This window comes from Perissodus microlepis, chromosome 22 (genome assembly GCF_051167445.1).
Source record: "Perissodus microlepis isolate ML-2025 ecotype Zambia chromosome 22, ASM5116744v1, whole genome shotgun sequence".
NCBI lineage: Eukaryota > Metazoa > Chordata > Actinopteri > Cichliformes > Cichlidae > Perissodus > Perissodus microlepis.
Window position 1 is genome coordinate 17,237,039 of NC_140481.1, and position 16,564 is coordinate 17,253,602.

The 16,564-nt window shown below is 41.9% G+C and overlaps 2 protein-coding genes across 2 annotated transcripts; one reads left to right on the forward strand and one right to left on the reverse strand.

Annotated features, from left to right (window-relative positions):
• The first annotated feature begins 1,012 nt into the window (after positions 1-1,012).
• adnp2b (ADNP homeobox 2b) lies at positions 1,013-10,938 on the forward strand. Its single transcript, XM_084919503.1, has 4 exons — positions 1,013-1,325; positions 2,136-2,258; positions 6,714-6,818; positions 6,921-10,938. Exons 2-4 carry the CDS (start codon positions 2,151-2,153, stop codon positions 9,690-9,692), a joined length of 2,985 nt encoding a protein of 994 aa, XP_084775629.1. The 5' UTR covers positions 1,013-1,325; positions 2,136-2,150; the 3' UTR covers positions 9,693-10,938.
• Positions 10,935-14,797, reverse strand: ggcta (gamma-glutamylcyclotransferase a). Its single transcript, XM_084919504.1, has 4 exons — positions 14,577-14,797; positions 12,818-12,963; positions 12,584-12,716; positions 10,935-11,546 (listed from the first exon to the last, which is right to left on the reverse strand). The coding sequence occupies exons 1-4, from the start codon at positions 14,694-14,696 to the stop codon at positions 11,391-11,393; spliced, it is 555 nt and encodes a 184-aa protein (XP_084775630.1). The 5' UTR covers positions 14,697-14,797; the 3' UTR covers positions 10,935-11,390.
• Positions 14,798-16,564: the final 1,767 nt, after the last annotated feature.

Consider the following 16,564-nt stretch of genomic DNA (forward strand, 5'->3'; position numbering starts at 1 on the left):
GTGAACACCCTTTTGTTGGTATGAGCAAAGGAAATCGCAAAGAAAAAGAATGGAAATCTTTGTCTTCGCTAACTTTGGGTTGGAGACAATGCTAATCTAACTTAGCTGTTAGCCTTAGAGATACATATTGGACTACAGTCATTATATGTGTAAGTATGGCACTTCGTGTGTCCATTCTGTTTGCAGTATCTGACTTGGGTGTGAGCCTAAATCAGGCAATGCAAGTGTTGGTTATCAGGCCATTACAAAGAAGAGACTGTTGAAGAGATTATTGATTTGTTTATATTTCATCCAGTTTTTGCCTAAACTGACCTTGGTTGTTAAGGTTAGCATGCAGGCGACAGTCAAATAGGTGGTTAACGCAGCGCTCAAGCTGTGCTTGAATTACCTGTAGGCGGGAAAAGGTGAAGGTAAAATTGTTAACCTGGAAATTGCTCTGATCAACTTTTACGGTTAGCTACAACTATGTATAAAATATATGTAACAAGGTTTCGCAGTTGGTATAAATTACCACATGATGGTAACTAGCCATTTTGTCAAGTTGTAACTGTAAAACACAATAAAAAATCCTAACACTTAATCTTTTGCTAGCCTAAAGACATCTAACCTACTCATTTCGCTTTCTCCCTCAATCAAAATGGTGGCTCAAAGTAATTGGGTACGGAAAGTAGCATGATATGACATCACACGCCAAAGACCACCCATTTAGCTCATTTTCTCGACACCTCATTGGTTGGGCTTGGGCATGTATCACGTGACTTGCTGCTGTGGGGGGTGGGGGGTCGCAGGAGCCACGCCCCCTACCTAGCTATTAGATGGGAATGGTAAATGTGGGCTCACCAGGTCAGATGTGGCATGAAATTCAGAAAGTGAACCACAGAGTGCGTCACCTGGGCAACCGGGAGCCGGGCTGAGGGTCCCAGTGAGAGAATAAAAAGTTATTCGGGTTTTAGCAGGCGAGCTCTCCCATTGGTCAGTTTGTGCTGTATGCAAATGAGGCAGCTACGTCAGATCCTGAACTTGAGCGCCATTTTTTCCTCAATAGGGGGGAAGAAAGGGACAAAAGCTGGACCAAAAAAGAAAAAAAATAACTTGTCTCCGGAGTGGTTTCGCAAACATCACGTTTCATATTTAAGCAGGGTGTTCGCAGAGCGGTGTGCACGGACAGCGAATGCCGCTCGGGGGAGCATCTGCGCGCAGCACCGCCTGTAGACGCAGCTCACTGACACACACAGTTGCGGGCCGGTGGAAGTGGGAAAACCCTTAGCTCTGTCGGTGGTGGCACAGCGACAACTAACGTTAATCTACGCTGAAAATTGGACGAGGTAAATATGTGCGAGGAGGCTGTGGGCATCCTCGAGTAGGCGGATGCGCCCTCGCCGTCTTAGTCACCGGCTTGTTGCTGTCAGCGTGCCTCCCCGGGCTTTTTTAGGACTTCAGTGCGGCCAGCAGACACATTGTAGTGTTAGCATGGATGGCATGTGTGAGGGGGACAGGCTTTTAGTTTACAGGTGATCTAAATCTCGCACTTTTAACTGACTAAAAATAACTTTTTTTGTAGTGCTCACTGGCGAACGGCTGGTGTTTTTGCACAGATGCTGAGAGTGATATCAGCTGATGCACACTAACTGTTACGGCTTTTATTTGTGTTACCACAGAGCCTGTGCAGACATTATACCCATATTCAGCCATGCTGTGATTCTCATCAATCAGTACTAAATACAGGCAGGTTGTTACTATGCTGCAGTGGATTATTTAACTACATCATTATTACCCCGTCCGTTATTCCATCTTCATTTACGGTTTATGTGTTTTATTTATTGGCATAATAGGGTTATAAATTATTGATGTAATACTGCATACATTACCTGACCTCAGCTAACCTTTGTTATTCTGCCCAGTGTGTGCCATTTTCACCTTTTCACCATACTATTCACTTGTTTTGGAGCTACAGAAAATATTTTTACTAATTTAATGATGCTACAAGTAAAAACAATGTTAATTTTGTAGGCTGGGAAATATGATGTATGTTTGCACTATAAATGCAATAAAAGCATATTTTGATAATTATTTTAGAATTAATAGAAGAGCACGAATGCTTTGTAACCAGTTGAAAACTTATTTTCCTTTATAAGGGCTTGTGAGGAATCATGTATCAGGTCCCAGTTGGAAATATCGAAAAGATCCGCAAAGCGAGGAAGGCAGTGAAGAGCATCTTGAGTGAGATCGGCCTGGAAGACTGTCAGAACCTGCTGAAGGTAGGTTTCTGTCGTGGAGAATAATCTGACAGATCTCTGGGCTTGAGTGTTTTTTACTCTGTTCTGCTCTAGTAACAGCAACTCAAGTAGAAAGAAAGCAGAACGTGCTGATTTTCAGAAATGCGTTAGCCCATGTTTGTTTGAAAATAACATAAAAACATAACATACCTAATTAGTTTAATTGGTGACCATTCAGCAACATGGCTGGGTATAAGAAGAAGTCTCTTCAAAAAGAATAGTAGCCCTCAGTGTAAAAACTGCAGCATTTGGGTGTTTCATCATCTACATTGTCGTAAAAATGTGGCGTCTTGAGGGTTTTGCGCTGGTTGTGGCTGCGATAGTTGCCCTAAGGAGGCCCGGGATCAGAGAGGACAGAGTGCTCAGTGGATTTTCTTCACTCATTGATTTATTAGAAATGCCAGAGACACAGGGGGTGGCTCACAGCTGTTAGTGCCCTGCCAAGGCTTTGGGCCGAGTTTGGCAAACGTGTGGCTCCTGCTCCCTGCAGCTAAGACAAAAGAAAGAGAGAGGAGAAAAAAAAATGACTTTATTATGGAGTAGTTATTTTTCATTTTTAGTTCTTGTATTTGTGAGTAATGTTTTACATTTTCCAGTTGTAAAAATGTTCTGCCTTTAAAAAAAACAAAAAAATGAATCAGTTAAATCAGAGCCTACACCACCTTAAGTTTTGCTGGACCTGGCATGGATGTAGAAAAATAAATGGGTTCAAAGTCCCTCCCACTGTTTGTTATGGACTCCAACCCAAAAGAGGAAACATTTAAGAGGAAAGTGGAGAGTCTTACACTGTATTAGCAGATTCAGTGAGCTTGATCTGGATGACAAACTAGCAAAAAGAGAAAAATAAAACAAACAAGCACATAGCATTGCTGTTATATTTAGGGAGGGTCAAAAATGTTTCTTTTGATGGTAAGGGTTGCCCACCTCTGCTGTGTGAAGCTGGTCACCTCCAAATGTTGAGAGCTGAATCCTGCATTTTTCTGTTGTCGATATTTTAATGGAAGTTAAGGTGAAGTGTTGGTGGGACAGGCTCTGTTGTCGCTCATTACATGACACACACACAGGACACGAACTGATAATAAACAGTAGTTTGTGCACAGAGATTGGTGCACACAGCTCTCAAATTCCACTTTGACATATTTTGTTTATTTTCATTCTCTGTCAGTGATGGATAATACTTACATAATATACTGACGTCTCTGAAACAATACAGCTGTTAAAGTCGAGTAGATCTACGATGTGTCTGAATCTCAGTCTTATGTTGTCCTGATGTCTCTGAACGTGACTTGGGATTTTTCAGACCAAAAGAAGTCTAAGCATCTGCCTACTGCTGATTGTGTGTCATAGCACCTCCTTCACTTGTTATAAATTCTTGCAGCATCACATCAGCAGAGTTTGTGAGAGTTTCTTTAAACTGAGACTGATGTGCACATTTTTACGTGTGATACAGCTTCGGTAAACAATGATTTGTGGGTTTAATCAGACATCAGATTTGCAGATAGTTTGGCGAGCATGCGTAGTTCGTGCATTGCAATGTAAATTCAGTGAGGTTACAGAAAATGGCCAGGTGTGCAGTCATCCACACGGACCCTCACACTAAATTTACATCATTGGGACCCGAGCGGACTTACAGTTGCAGAAAATATAGTCCCAGCTTTAGCTAGTACGCCCAGCTTGTTGTCTCGAATGTGCCCACTTTGGTATTGCAGTTCTACTTTGGAAAATCTGAATGTACCATATTCAAGTCTGTATACTTCACAAAAATGTGCAGAAAACCAACATGTTTGCGAGTGATCAAGAATATGAACAGTTGTTATTTTGTTTCCAGTGTTGTGGAAATTTGCCTGAATTAATAATATGTTAAAATATAGATTTATCAATGACAGAACATCACTTCAGTGGGGACACGTACGTTACAGCTATAGTTTCATATCCTCTTCACATAAGGAAGTACTGTCAACACGCAACTAGGCTGACCTTGTTGCTTATCAGAGAGCCAAAACAAACGGCAGACAGTACAGAAGGTTTGGGTTACAGCATTTTTCAGAGAAGTTCTTGCTTATTTCACTAAGATGATGCCAACCTACATTAGGTATATATTCCAACAGCATGACTCTGCAGTATGAGTTCAGGAGCTAAAATGGCCTGCCTGTGCTCCAGAAATGTCACCCACTGCAGAGATCTTGTACTCGTCGTTGAAAAAGAGGTGGTAATATTGCATCAAGCAAGAATGAGGAAAATATGAAGCTGTTTGCCTCCTAAGTTCTCACATGTTGGGTGTTGTTTAGTCCCAACTTCTCAAAATATTTTGCAAATGGGGTTTTTAATCCCAAACACTCATCCCATTCTGCTGCATCCACACAAACTCATCACTGATTCTGCTTTACAGCTTTACACTGTAAAGTGCAAATGGATCCAATCGTCATGATCTCACGTTTACATAAGAGTAGCACTCACAGGGAGACTGTATGATGCTTTGTTAAATACTAAACAAGTTGGGCATTTTTCACTGACTAGGCTAGACAGTTAAAAATCAAGATACTGTATTAACTATTAATTGCATCCATTATTGCAGTAACAGTTTACAAAACTAGCTTCAGCTGCTCCCTTGACACAAGGAATCACTTGTAGCTCAGTAGCTCTGCTTGTCTCTGCTCTGACGATGCAATGCACTGCAACTTTATAAAAAAAAACAGCAAATGGGGAAAAAACTGCAAAAGCACAAAAAATAGAACGGGATTAGATAAAACAAAATCTCAAAAAACACAAAAGAAGTGCTTTACTTTGACAGAGCATCTACGGAAGTGAAAAGGTGCAGGTAATGTGTGTTTTAATTGGATGATTCATATAATCATGTTTGCTATTAGCCGTTTACTGGTGGTGCCTGGGCGTGACACGGTGGGACCACCTCATGAACATTAACATCCGAAAGCGGCTGGGCATAGCACCAATCACGGAGAAGAGCAAGGAGCGCGACTGCGATGGTATGGGCGCGTGGTCAGAAGTGACAAAAACTTGTTGACAAGAACAGCACTGCGACTCGGCGACCAAGGGGCAGACCAAAAAGGTGATGGATGGACCAAATTAAAGACTATGTGAAGAAGATCAGCGCCAACCTGAACGATGCCCTTGACCGTGTCAAATGGAGGTGGCTTTGCAGAAAAGCGGACCTCGCAGAGCGGGAATAATGCTAGGAGGAAGAAAAAGAAGCTATTAGCCGTTTACTGTTAGCTTGCCAAGTCTGCAGCTTTTCCATCTTTATTTTTTTTTGGCTCCACAGAAACACTTCTGTTATGTTTTGTGTTCTTTTGCAGCGTTTTTCTATTTGCTGTTTTTTTTTTTTGTTTTTTTGTTTTTTTTAAGTTGCAGTGTGTTTGGCACCTCAGGGCCACCGTATCTTCTGACGCAAACTCGGATATAACTTTTGGTTCCTGGTGTAATTCTATAAATTAGGTTTTAACTATTAAAAAGTAATGACAGCTGCTTTAGGACAGAGAAGCTCTTAAAGAGTTTTTAGGCCTCAGAAACTGCTGCAGCTGGTGGCAGTGGCCTGGCTGGAGGTGTTCTGTTTTCAGGTTTCCGTCTGCCCATCGGTCCTATTCTTGTGAACACGATACCTCAGACATGTCTTGAGGGAACTGCCTCTAAAATGACTTGAAAGGATTCGCTTGAACTCGAGAACAAACTTTGTAAAAAAGGTCTTTGAGGATGCAAATGAGCATGATTGGTCTGCTTGTAGATGAGGAAAAAGAGTTTGAGTTTTAACCTTCAAAACAAATCCGTTCATTTTGCTGTTTTTAGCAATTTGATGAGTAAAATATTTAAGTAATAAAAGCCTGCTTTAAAAAATAAAAAAAGTCAGTTGAAAAAATATTTATATGACCGTTCTTGTGGTTTTCCTCTGGAGGGAAGGCCAAAACCCTCTCAGTGAGAGGCCCTGAACCTACATTTCACACTTCAGATGCTCAGTTTGTGACAATGATCTTTATCACCTTAAACCTCGAGTGACTGTAAATATCGTTTTTGTTGCTGGGAGGAAGATGTGTAGAACATGAGGCTTACAATCTGTCATAGCTGTGTTCTGTCTGCTTTTTTTTTTTTTTTAATAAATACAGTTAAATCTCTTTAAAGTCTGTATTACTTTGTTTTACATGAGATGCAGGCTGAAGTGAAGGGTTGGCGGTTGGGGACACCATATCTAGGTTATTCTGTTGTTGTCATGGCAACAGGTGGGGTTGGGTGATGTGATGTGGCCTGATAACTGTCAAGAGATGTCTGTGGTGTTGGGTAAGTGAGCAGGGTAATAATGAATTGGCATAACTGCATTAGACTGAATTAACCTTCGCTAAACACAGCTGTAAATGGAAGTTGGTAAGCTGGAGTTTCACACAGTGCTTTTACTTTTATTTAAAATGTGTGTGTGTGTGTTCTGTGCAGGAAATAAATGAAAACTCTGAGAAAAACTCGGATGAAGATGATGCTTCTCAGGAAACTGAGTGGATGGATTTTGCGGAAGGATACTACAGCAGAATGCAAAAGAAGGTAAACCTGATATTTAAAAAAAACAATTTCTCATGCTGTGGATTCTTTAAAAGCACTTTTTTGCTTCCTCTTACGCTTTCATTGTCTTTTCTCCGTCCTCAGTGGCCGTATCGGTCTCGATCTCTGTGCTGCAGCCTGTGCAAGTATTCTTCACAAAACATCTACAACTTCAGGAGCCATGTCTCCCGCTGCCACGGTTACGTCCAGTCCTTCTGTGCACTGACACCCTGCTCACAGTGCGTCTTCATCGGCCACCCCAAGGTTGTGAAGAAGCACATGCTGTTCTTCCACGCCAAACTCCCTGTGTCAAACACCCAGATACCGCTGCAGAGGGAAACGTCTTTACCCACCCATCGTGGGAACGAGAGGTATCAGTGTCGAAGATGTGCGTTTCCCACCTCTTCTATCTTTGCAATGAAGAAGCACATTATTCTGAAGCACATGGAGAGTTTGGCAGAGCAGTACATCGGTTACAGGTTGCACCTTCAGGGGAATTCATCCGTCAAAGTGTATTGCTGCAAGATGTGCAAGGTGAACACTGGAACTCTAGACCAAATGTTGCATCACATGCTCATCGAGCCATCACATTATACAGTAAGCACACAAGTGCAGGTTCTGATTTATGAGAATAAGAACTACATTGTTAAACCGACTCCTAATGGGAATGGTTTGTTTGTGACATTCCCAAGTATTGCTCCCAAACCACAGCAACCTCAAATGCTCAATAGTAAATCTTTGGTCTTGCCAAGTAACGGCCAACCTGCTGGGACTGTAGTGACATTACAGCAAGTACAAGGGACTGCAAACAGTACCACTCTGATCTGTGCCCCTGGAACAAACCAAGCTTTCCTGCCACCTCAGGCCTCAGCGCTAGTGCAGCTAGCTAGTGCTGAGGCTAAAGGTTTGCTTCAGCCCGGTGCCACGATAGCCCTCCGAAGTGCTTTGCCCCAAGGACCGCCTATGGTCCAGCTTCCCACAGTTTCTAATCTTGCTCTAAAACAGGCGCCAGTGACCTTAACTCCCGCTTCAGCGCCTCCTTCAGCTCCTGCTCCTGCACAACAGACCCCACAAGCGCAGCAGATCCTCCTTCAGTCGGGACTGCAGGCGAACGTAGCAGCTGGACCTGGGGCTGTACCCAAGCCTGCTGCAGTTACACACAGTTTAGCAACAAACCAAATCGGCCTACAAGGTACTATGTTGACTTCACAGTCTCTGCTGAGTCACCTGATCCCGACTGGCAACAAGGTGAACGGCATGCCCACGTACACTTTTGCTCCCCTGCAAGTAGCAGTGCCAGTCTCTCACAGCACAAGTACTGCCCTCAAGTCAGTTGAACAAATAAATTCTACGCCACAAACTAAGAAATGGATAACCTGTCCCCTCTGCAATGAACTCTTCCCTTCCAATGTCTTTGACATGCACACCGAGGTCGCCCACCAGACAAAATCTTCCTCGTCCAAGTCAGAAAGTGTAGCTGCGCGAGCTGCATTCCTGAAAAAAATGCCTGACAAAACTGTGAAATGTCTAACCTGCAAAATTCTACTATCAGAAAAGAGCGTCTTCCAGCACCTGCTACATGGCTTGAATTGCTTGTACTGCTCAGCCTTGTTCTTCTCAATCAAACAGCTCATCGAACATGTAAAGCAGCACAATCCTACGAGCAAGGCATACTGTGATTTCCTGAGGCAGAAGTACAGAGTCTACTCAAAGGGTGCTGGAGGGATCCTGTTCCCTTATTTTGACGTTCACACCTCTGCGCCAAGAGAGATCCTTGGTGACGCAGAGGTCAAGCTCGCCTTGGTCACAAGTTCCCTAGATCTGATTTTCTTTAAGTTGCAGCCCAGCAACCACCCGGAAATCTGCTCCGTACCCGTCAAAGTCAACAGCTCCTACTGTCCCTTTTGTGATGAAAAGTTTCAGCAGGAGTCAGACTACTTACAGCACCTGAAACAGAAGCACTTTGTAGCACCCACTATCCACGCTATTCTCAAGACGGAGGCTTTCAAGTGCATATACTGCAACGGCGTGTACACAGGAAAGGTCACCCAGCAGGCTGTGATGCTCCACATTCAGCGATGTCGTTGTTCACCCAAGCCACAACAACCACCCACACCTGCTGCAGCACCCCAGCCGCCACCAAAACCAGCTCAGCAGGTCAATCAGGCTTCCGGTCTCTACTTCCTTCAAGTACCACAAGGGCTGACTATGAAACAGACATTGACTCCAGCTCGCGTAACTCCAGCTCGTGTGGCTCCAGCTCGGGTTGCTCCAGCTCGCTTGATTCCTATCGTGCGCCCCACAGAGCCTCCGGAAACCGAAGCAGAGCTGCAGTCGAAGAGGAGACTGGAAGCTGCGTGGCGGGAGGTCCTCGAGGCCAACAAACGAGAGCGAGAACAGAGGGCAGCCATGCGCAAGAAGCGAGAGCAGGAGAAGTTGTTGCCTCCGCCAGAGCCCGAAGTTCAGAGCGACACGGCGGTCAAGCTGCTGCTGGAGCCCACCCCAACGGAGCGCCGCTGCAGCGAGGAGCGTAGAGACTTCATATCCAAATACTTCAACGTGAACCCGTACGCGACCAAAGCAGAGACCGAAGAGCTGTGCAAGAGGCTGTCTCTCACCAAGGCGGAGCTGGCGGCGCTCTTCAGCAAGAAACGCAGCAAGTGCATGAAGAGTCTCAAGAGGAACACTGCAGGCATCCTCCTCGGCTTCAACATGGCCGAACTGAGCAAACTCAAGCACAACCTGGTCATCCCGGAGCAGCAGCCTGCCGAATCAGCAGCTGACACGACAGAGGAGATGGAAAGCGGCGAAGACGCACCAGAACCGATGGACGAAAGTGGAAATGAAAAAGTCACAGATGGGGAGCAGATGGAATGAGTTCAGAAGTGCGTGAAAGTGGAACCTGAAAAAGTGCAAAAAAATAAATAAAATAAAATAATGCATTTAAAAGAAGAAAATAAGCTCATTAATAATGACCACGTTTGTGTTAACAGTCATCTGAGAGGTTGATCATGCATTGTAAATGGATGATGTATAACCTTACATAGAAGCTTACCTGTAACAGAGGGTGGTTTATTAATGTAGCCTTCATTATTAGTGCTTCGTTTGACTTCAGTACATCGTCAGTGGTCCATATTTTTCCACAGAAATGCAAAGCCTTGTGGGAAAGCAGGTCCAAGTGTATTGTCTGATACATTGCATTTAGCTAGATACGATATCTCTTTCCACAATGGCTTCAACTTAAGTGCTTCTGCCTCTTTTTGCTGCTTTTTGCAATCATTATTTTTGTTCATTTGTATTTGATGCACACCACAACACAAACAAGCTGATCAAACCAAGTTTTCCCTTTCCATGTTTGTTTGTTTGCTTTAACCGGTTCTCACCTTTGCCTTTTGATTTCTGCCACTGGCTCTTTTAAGATTACTCACTCCACTTGTCCCTCAACATTTATACAGTTTAAGGAGATTACTATCTTTTTTATTTTTTTTCTCACCCAGCTCACCAGCTCATGTGGACCTACTGAGATGAATGCTCATCTCACAGCGTGGAAGTTAATCTTTTAAAGAATGTATAAGTGTTTTGAGTTCTGAACTTGCTGTTGGCCATGTTCCCCGCATGAGCCTTTGTTTTACTTTCAGATTAAATTATAATTTGTGCCATTGTGAAGTCTGCGCATTTCCTCAGATTTGAGGAAATTGCTCGGGAGATTCAGCAGAACCTAGAACGTGTTATTGGGTGTTCCCCGCATCGGTTTTCTGTTTTGTTTTCTATATACTTGTATTTTCTATAAGTCCAAGAGTATAAATATATTGAAATATTGGGAGGCGTTAAAATAAATACACTGTCCAAAGCCACTGTGGTGTAAACAAAATAACATGGTTTCCTTTTACACGAATGGTCCATTTTTATTTTCATTTTGTAATAAAAATGTAATTTTTAATTAAGCTGTGTTAAAGCATCCCAAGGTATGTTTTTATTTTCCTTTTTTTCCCCCTGTGTGTAATTACAAACTGCAGGCCCCTCTTTCTTTTCCTTTTCTCACAGAAGTGAACAAACTGGTTTAAAGTCATAATACAGGCAGTGCATTATGTGTAATAAAAGGCAGACAAGTGTAGAGTCTTAAGGGTGTGTCATCAGTGTTTAATATACCCCAGGGGAACACTGTGGTAACAAGTGTCTGCGCTGCATATTTTTAGTCTTCGAAATGAAACACATTTTTCAACACAATCTATTTGCTCAGCGGTGATTAAGACGTGGTTTGTGCTGGGCTCAGCCAAACGTCTCGTTCTTAAATTGCATGCATTATTAAGTTCTGTCCACACAGTGGTGCCACTTTCATAACATGAGAGAGTTGTTTGTGAAACAAAAAACAGTTTTCTCTGTCCTGTTAATTATATCTCAGTCTCAATCTTGTTATATAATGGTAATCATTTATAATCATGTTTGAGGTTAAAAGGTCCATAATCTGCAAAAAAAGAAAACAAAAAAGCAATATCTTCCTCACCACAGTTCCTCCACCAATTAGCTGCTTTATATCTCATTCTGGTGTATTTCTGCTCACTTTCATTTCCAAGTTCAGGAACCTGAATTTGAACTGTTTAATCTCAGGTTCATGGTCGTTGGGATTTGGTCCAGGATTGAGGGGCCGCTGTAGTTGTTGGTTTGAACGGCCTCCAGGCTCTTCTTGTACTCTACGGGGAGTCCGTTCTGCTCCGCGCCCAGACACACCACCTTACGTGAGACACAGAGCGTGATGCATACATGAGCAGATATTATGTTAAATATTAAGTTTTTTTTTAAAAAAGAAGAGAGAGAGAGAGAGAGATTTGTGTTGCAATGTACAGTAGTTCTAACCCTCCCTGGCCACTTTATTAGGTACACATGTTCAGCTGCTAGTTAGTGCAAATCTCTAATCGCCCACCAATCTCATGGAAGAAACTCTGTGCTTTTACAGATGTAGACATGGTTGAAGATCAGAACAGGAAATATAGGTGATTTAAGTGACTCTGAACGTGTCGTGTTGGTGACAGATGGTCTGCTGATCTGGGATTTTCCCACATCAGCATCTCTAGAGTTTACAGAGCATATTCTGCAAAAGAAGAAATTGAGACTCTGTGTGAAAATATCTTGTAGAGGTCAGAGGAGAATGAGGAAAATTAAACTTAATGAGTTGAACAACAGAAGGCTGGGAAAACTGTGGCTTGGTCTGATCAGTCTGGAGTTCTGCTGCAGTGTTCAATGGTAGGGTCAAAAATTAATGTAAACAACATGAAAGCATGGATCCATCCAGCCTTGTTTCAACAGTTCACGCTGGTACTAAGGGAGTGGGGGCTATTTTCTTTGCACACTTTGGCCTCTACTGAGCATTGTGTAATGCTACAGCCTACCTGAGTATGTCGCCTTTATAACCACACTGTAGCCATCTTCTGATGGCAGCTTCCAGTAGGATAAGACACCACGTCACAAAACTCAAATCATGTGCACTCAAATGACATCCACAGTCACCAGATCTTAGTCCAGTAATGCACCTTTTGGATGTGCAGCCGACAAATGTGCAGCATCTGTGTGATGCTGTCATGTCAATATAGAGTAAAATCTCTGATGAATGTTTCCAGCACCTTGTTGAATCTGTACTATGAATAATTAAAGCAGCTCTGAAGAAAAAAGGATGGTCCAACCTGGCACTAGTAAGGTGTACCTAATAAAGTGGTGGGTGAGTGTATCTTATTGCATTGCATACTCTAAGAATCAGGGTGTTTTCCTCGCACCTGTTTGTATTGTGGTGAGGGAGGACAGGCGTGGAAGTTGTTCATCTGATACGTCCTGCAGAGCACGGTCCCGTTATCAGTCTCCACTGAGACCTCCAGTGGAGAGTATACACCAGCCTTCACTGCTTCCTGGCTAAAGAAGAACAAAAATTAAAAAAACAAAACAGTTGGTTAAAAGTACACAAATTAACTCAGAAATGGACCAATAGCTGCGTGTTCATGTGTGGCTCTCACTCATCAAGGCTTGAGAGGTGTTCGTTGTTCAAAGTCCAGATGACCCCCCACACTTCTGCACCTGGATACGACTCAATGGTTGCCACGCCACCGTGCCAAGCATTGTCTATGTGTTCTTTCCACAGGCCAAAGTTCAGTTTGTAGTCCTATACACACACACACAGAACAATGCCCAGTCATTATGTGGAGATTTGCTACTTCTAATGCTCTTCATCTGAGTGGGAAACACTTTTCTTACCTTTAACATTATCTGCAGCTGGATACAAAGTAACAGCATTTCAACCAAGTCTCTTTGTTTTACTGTGATAATGTAAGAAGGGTGTTGTTTGTGATTTCAGCAGTGCCCCCCGTGAGCTTGTTTTGCTGTTATACCAGAGTCAAACTGCAGTACACCCGAGACCTGTTATTACAGCTGGCACATGAGAGGAGGAGGTAGAGCAGCAACCTTTATTTGGCCAATCTAAGATGCTAATGCAGGAGGGGGCTGACTCAGTTGTTTTCCATATCCTTCATTCCTTCAAGACTTTTGAGAAATAATAAATCGTCATTTAAACCGCTCGTTGACAAAGGAGGGTTGAAAATAACTAGTAAATAGCTCCCTCTTGGTACAAACGTGGTTAATGTTTAAATTTGTTTTTGCTAGATAATGATCTGACACACAAACAGGGGAGGTGCAACTCTCAGATGAACTCAGCTTCATCGGCAACCAGTCAAATCAATTATATAAACCACATTTAAAATTTTGGCATGATTTACGATAACTGTACTGTTTAATTGTCCATATAAACAAAAAGTAAGAAGGACTGCTACTGTTTACAGCTAAAGTATATAGTTTTTGATTTTATTATGAGCTCATCAGATTTCCTATAGTTTTGAATTTTCTAATTAATTTGAATTTTTATTCAGTTTAGTTTTTTTTTTTTTATTAGTTTCAGTGTCAGTTTTAGTCCTCCAGCATATGAAGGGCATGTGCTGGAGAAACAGAATAAAAACAGAACTTTTTCAAAGCAGTTGGCTCACAGTCTTGTTGACATCCAAAGTCTCATCGGGCAAGGTGTGAATACAGATTTTTACCAAACTACAAACTACTCAAACTAGGGATATTTTCCTCTATGCTTTCTGCATTATTACTTATTATTATTTTGTTAGTTTTCCAAGTTAAGCTTCAGTTTATTAATTTTTTCTACTTTTTATTATTGCTGAGCCAAAAAGTGATTTCCAATGTTTCTTTGTCTTTATTACATGTAATATTTTTGCTTATGTTGATAAATGCCCTTATGACTCAGCATTATTGTACCTACTCTGCGTCCTACATTATAATCAATCTAGTTCTTTTTTATCACTTAAAATATCTTTATTATTTATATCTTAGTGAAACATTTTGGACAGGTTATAGACGCACAAATCACTTTTTGGACGACACCTCTGGCTAAAATACCTGAGGCCCTGCTGCGTTCACGTTGCCAGGGAACGAAGGTGATGTCAAAATCACTACACTGTGAACTTGGAGGTGTTCGTATTAACCACGAGAACAGTTAAGACAGAGATTAATACGTTAACAATTTATCACACAGCACAACCAAGCTAAAAATATGTATATATTTTGTTTGCAACCAAACAAGCCGCTTCATGGTCCCCGAATCTCTCATAATTTCTAAATGTCACAAACTCGATGGCACATCATTGCCAATAGGTGGTTTACAGAAGCAATAATAAAGACTAAATACAATAATAATAAAGCTGTTTTTATTGTACACACCTTCAGGCGACCGGTCTTATAAAATGTCGCCGACGGGTTAGCCAGCTGTAGCCTTTCTTTCAATAAGTTGCTTCCGAAGGCGAAATACAGGAAGAAACCAGCGGCTCCCGACATCTCCATCTTACTTCGTGTGGCTCGAGACCAATCGGGCACGAGGAACCTCTATGCTTCTTGCAACCAATGTTGGTGTACCGGAAGTGTCGGTTGCACCTGCTTGCCCGGTGGACCCGCGCAGAATACGTAATTACGTAATATATATTTTAAATTTAATCTTATTCCCAGTTTAACAATCGCATACATAAACTCTATATGCTTATGTTATATTATGAATGCATTATTATATTATTATATATTATTTATATTTTAGAGTCGTTTTATTGACTATGTGCACGTTAGCATATGCTACTTCCGGTGCGGAAACTCCTGTGGGGAGCTTTGTTTCCGGTGTCCTATTCGCGCCCGGTTTACAGTCCAAAACAAGTTAAGCAAATGAATGAATCAAGCGGCGATTTACATTTCTATAGATGTCTTGGGCATTTATCCAATATATCTGTAAATGATGTTCATCGACTTGTCGATATTTTTTCCCTGCGCCTCAGAGCAAAAGAGAAAAGGGATTCAAATGTTATATTTCTCAGCTGTCCCTCGTTTATCGCTGGTGTTATGTTCTAGAAATAACCAGCGATAGGTGAAATCAAGTAGCCACTTTTATTTTTTGACGGTGCAAAACGTTTCGTGGACATCGTGGACATACAGTACTGCACTTCAGAGTCACACTGCTAGCGATCGATGCAGCGATTCTGTACTGTACAGGAGAGACATCACGGAGGAGATGTCTGCAGCGATCCGGACGCAGGACACAATGTGACGTAAAAAAAAATAAGCATGCAAACTTGCACTAAAAAATCTGCGAAACAGCGAGGTGAAAGGTGAACCGCCTTATTAGCGAGGGACCACTGTAATTTTTAAGGTAAGTCACAACATACCCTTCGTACATACTAATGTATAGAAACCCTTACCAGCAATCATTCATTTTGTGTGGCTTTTTTCACGGTTTTTTAACATGCTGTGTAGGTGTGTACTTGACTAGCTGATCTCGACATAATGGGGGAAACATCTGGTTTGACTATTCTTCACCTGTAGTTTGAATGCTGAACATTTGCCTGTTTAAATCATAAGACCAGTCACTATACAGAGATGTGCTTCTGAATGTGGACGATGTGTATTCTGCTGCAGTAATGCAGTTCTGCTTGTGTTGAGTGATGTAAACAACTGATCGATCTAAACTCTTTAAACGTCAAAAATTTTTTATGACACAACAGTGGTGAGTGTTCCCACCTTCTGCTCTTTGTAACTTAACGCGATCTTTCCGTTTTCGAGTTTTGGACATGATTTTGGAGTATATCTTCGCAGTAGCGATTGACCGCAAAGTAAAGCTACCGGAAATGTACAACCCCACATCCGGTCTCAAACCAGGAAGTTAGCATTTTCTCGTGCACAGGGTCAATTACTTCCGGTTCAAGTAACCCCTCTCAGACACACAAACAACCACACCACTATATTTAATGTTAATTAATTGCATTAATTATTTTATTAATAGGACATCGCCATGTTTGTGTAACCTCTTACGTACAATTAGGTGTCTGGAAAACCGGTTTATCCTGAAATGGGTCAAAGGTCAACTATTATCAAATTTATTTATTTATTTATTTATTTTCACAGAAATGTACAATTATGGCAATCTCTACAAAGATTCTATTTTCCCAACACGAAATAGCATCAGAACAGGCTGAATTCCAACATATAGAAGATAGATAATGAACAAGAAGTACAAACAACAACAAATAAATAAATAAAAACCCGAAACAGAATAAAAGCAAACAAACAAAAAAAACAAAAAAAACAAAAAACGTTATACCTTAGGGGTTTTCTAGCAGATCTAGTTCAATAATCACATGATTCAGAACCAGACCTTGTTTTTTGTCCAT

Excerpts from the sequence above, each read along its gene's own strand:
- adnp2b (XM_084919503.1), top strand. The coding sequence starts at position 2,151 with ATGTATCAGGTCCCAGTTGGAAATATCGAAAAGATCCGCAAAGCGAGG. Across the intron at positions 2,259-6,713 it reads ACTGTCAGAACCTGCTGAAG|GAAATAAATGAAAACTCTGA; the intron begins GTAGGTTTCTGT and ends TGTTCTGTGCAG. Across the intron at positions 6,819-6,920 it reads ACAGCAGAATGCAAAAGAAG|TGGCCGTATCGGTCTCGATC; the intron begins GTAAACCTGATA and ends CTCCGTCCTCAG.
- ggcta (XM_084919504.1), bottom strand. The coding sequence starts at position 14,696 with ATGGAGATGTCGGGAGCCGCTGGTTTCTTCCTGTATTTCGCCTTCGGA. Across the intron at positions 12,717-12,817 it reads CACCTCTCAAGCCTTGATGA|CCAGGAAGCAGTGAAGGCTG; the intron begins GTGAGAGCCACA and ends GTTCTTCTTTAG. Across the intron at positions 11,547-12,583 it reads CCTCACCACAATACAAACAG|GTGGTGTGTCTGGGCGCGGA; the intron begins GTGCGAGGAAAA and ends GTCTCACGTAAG.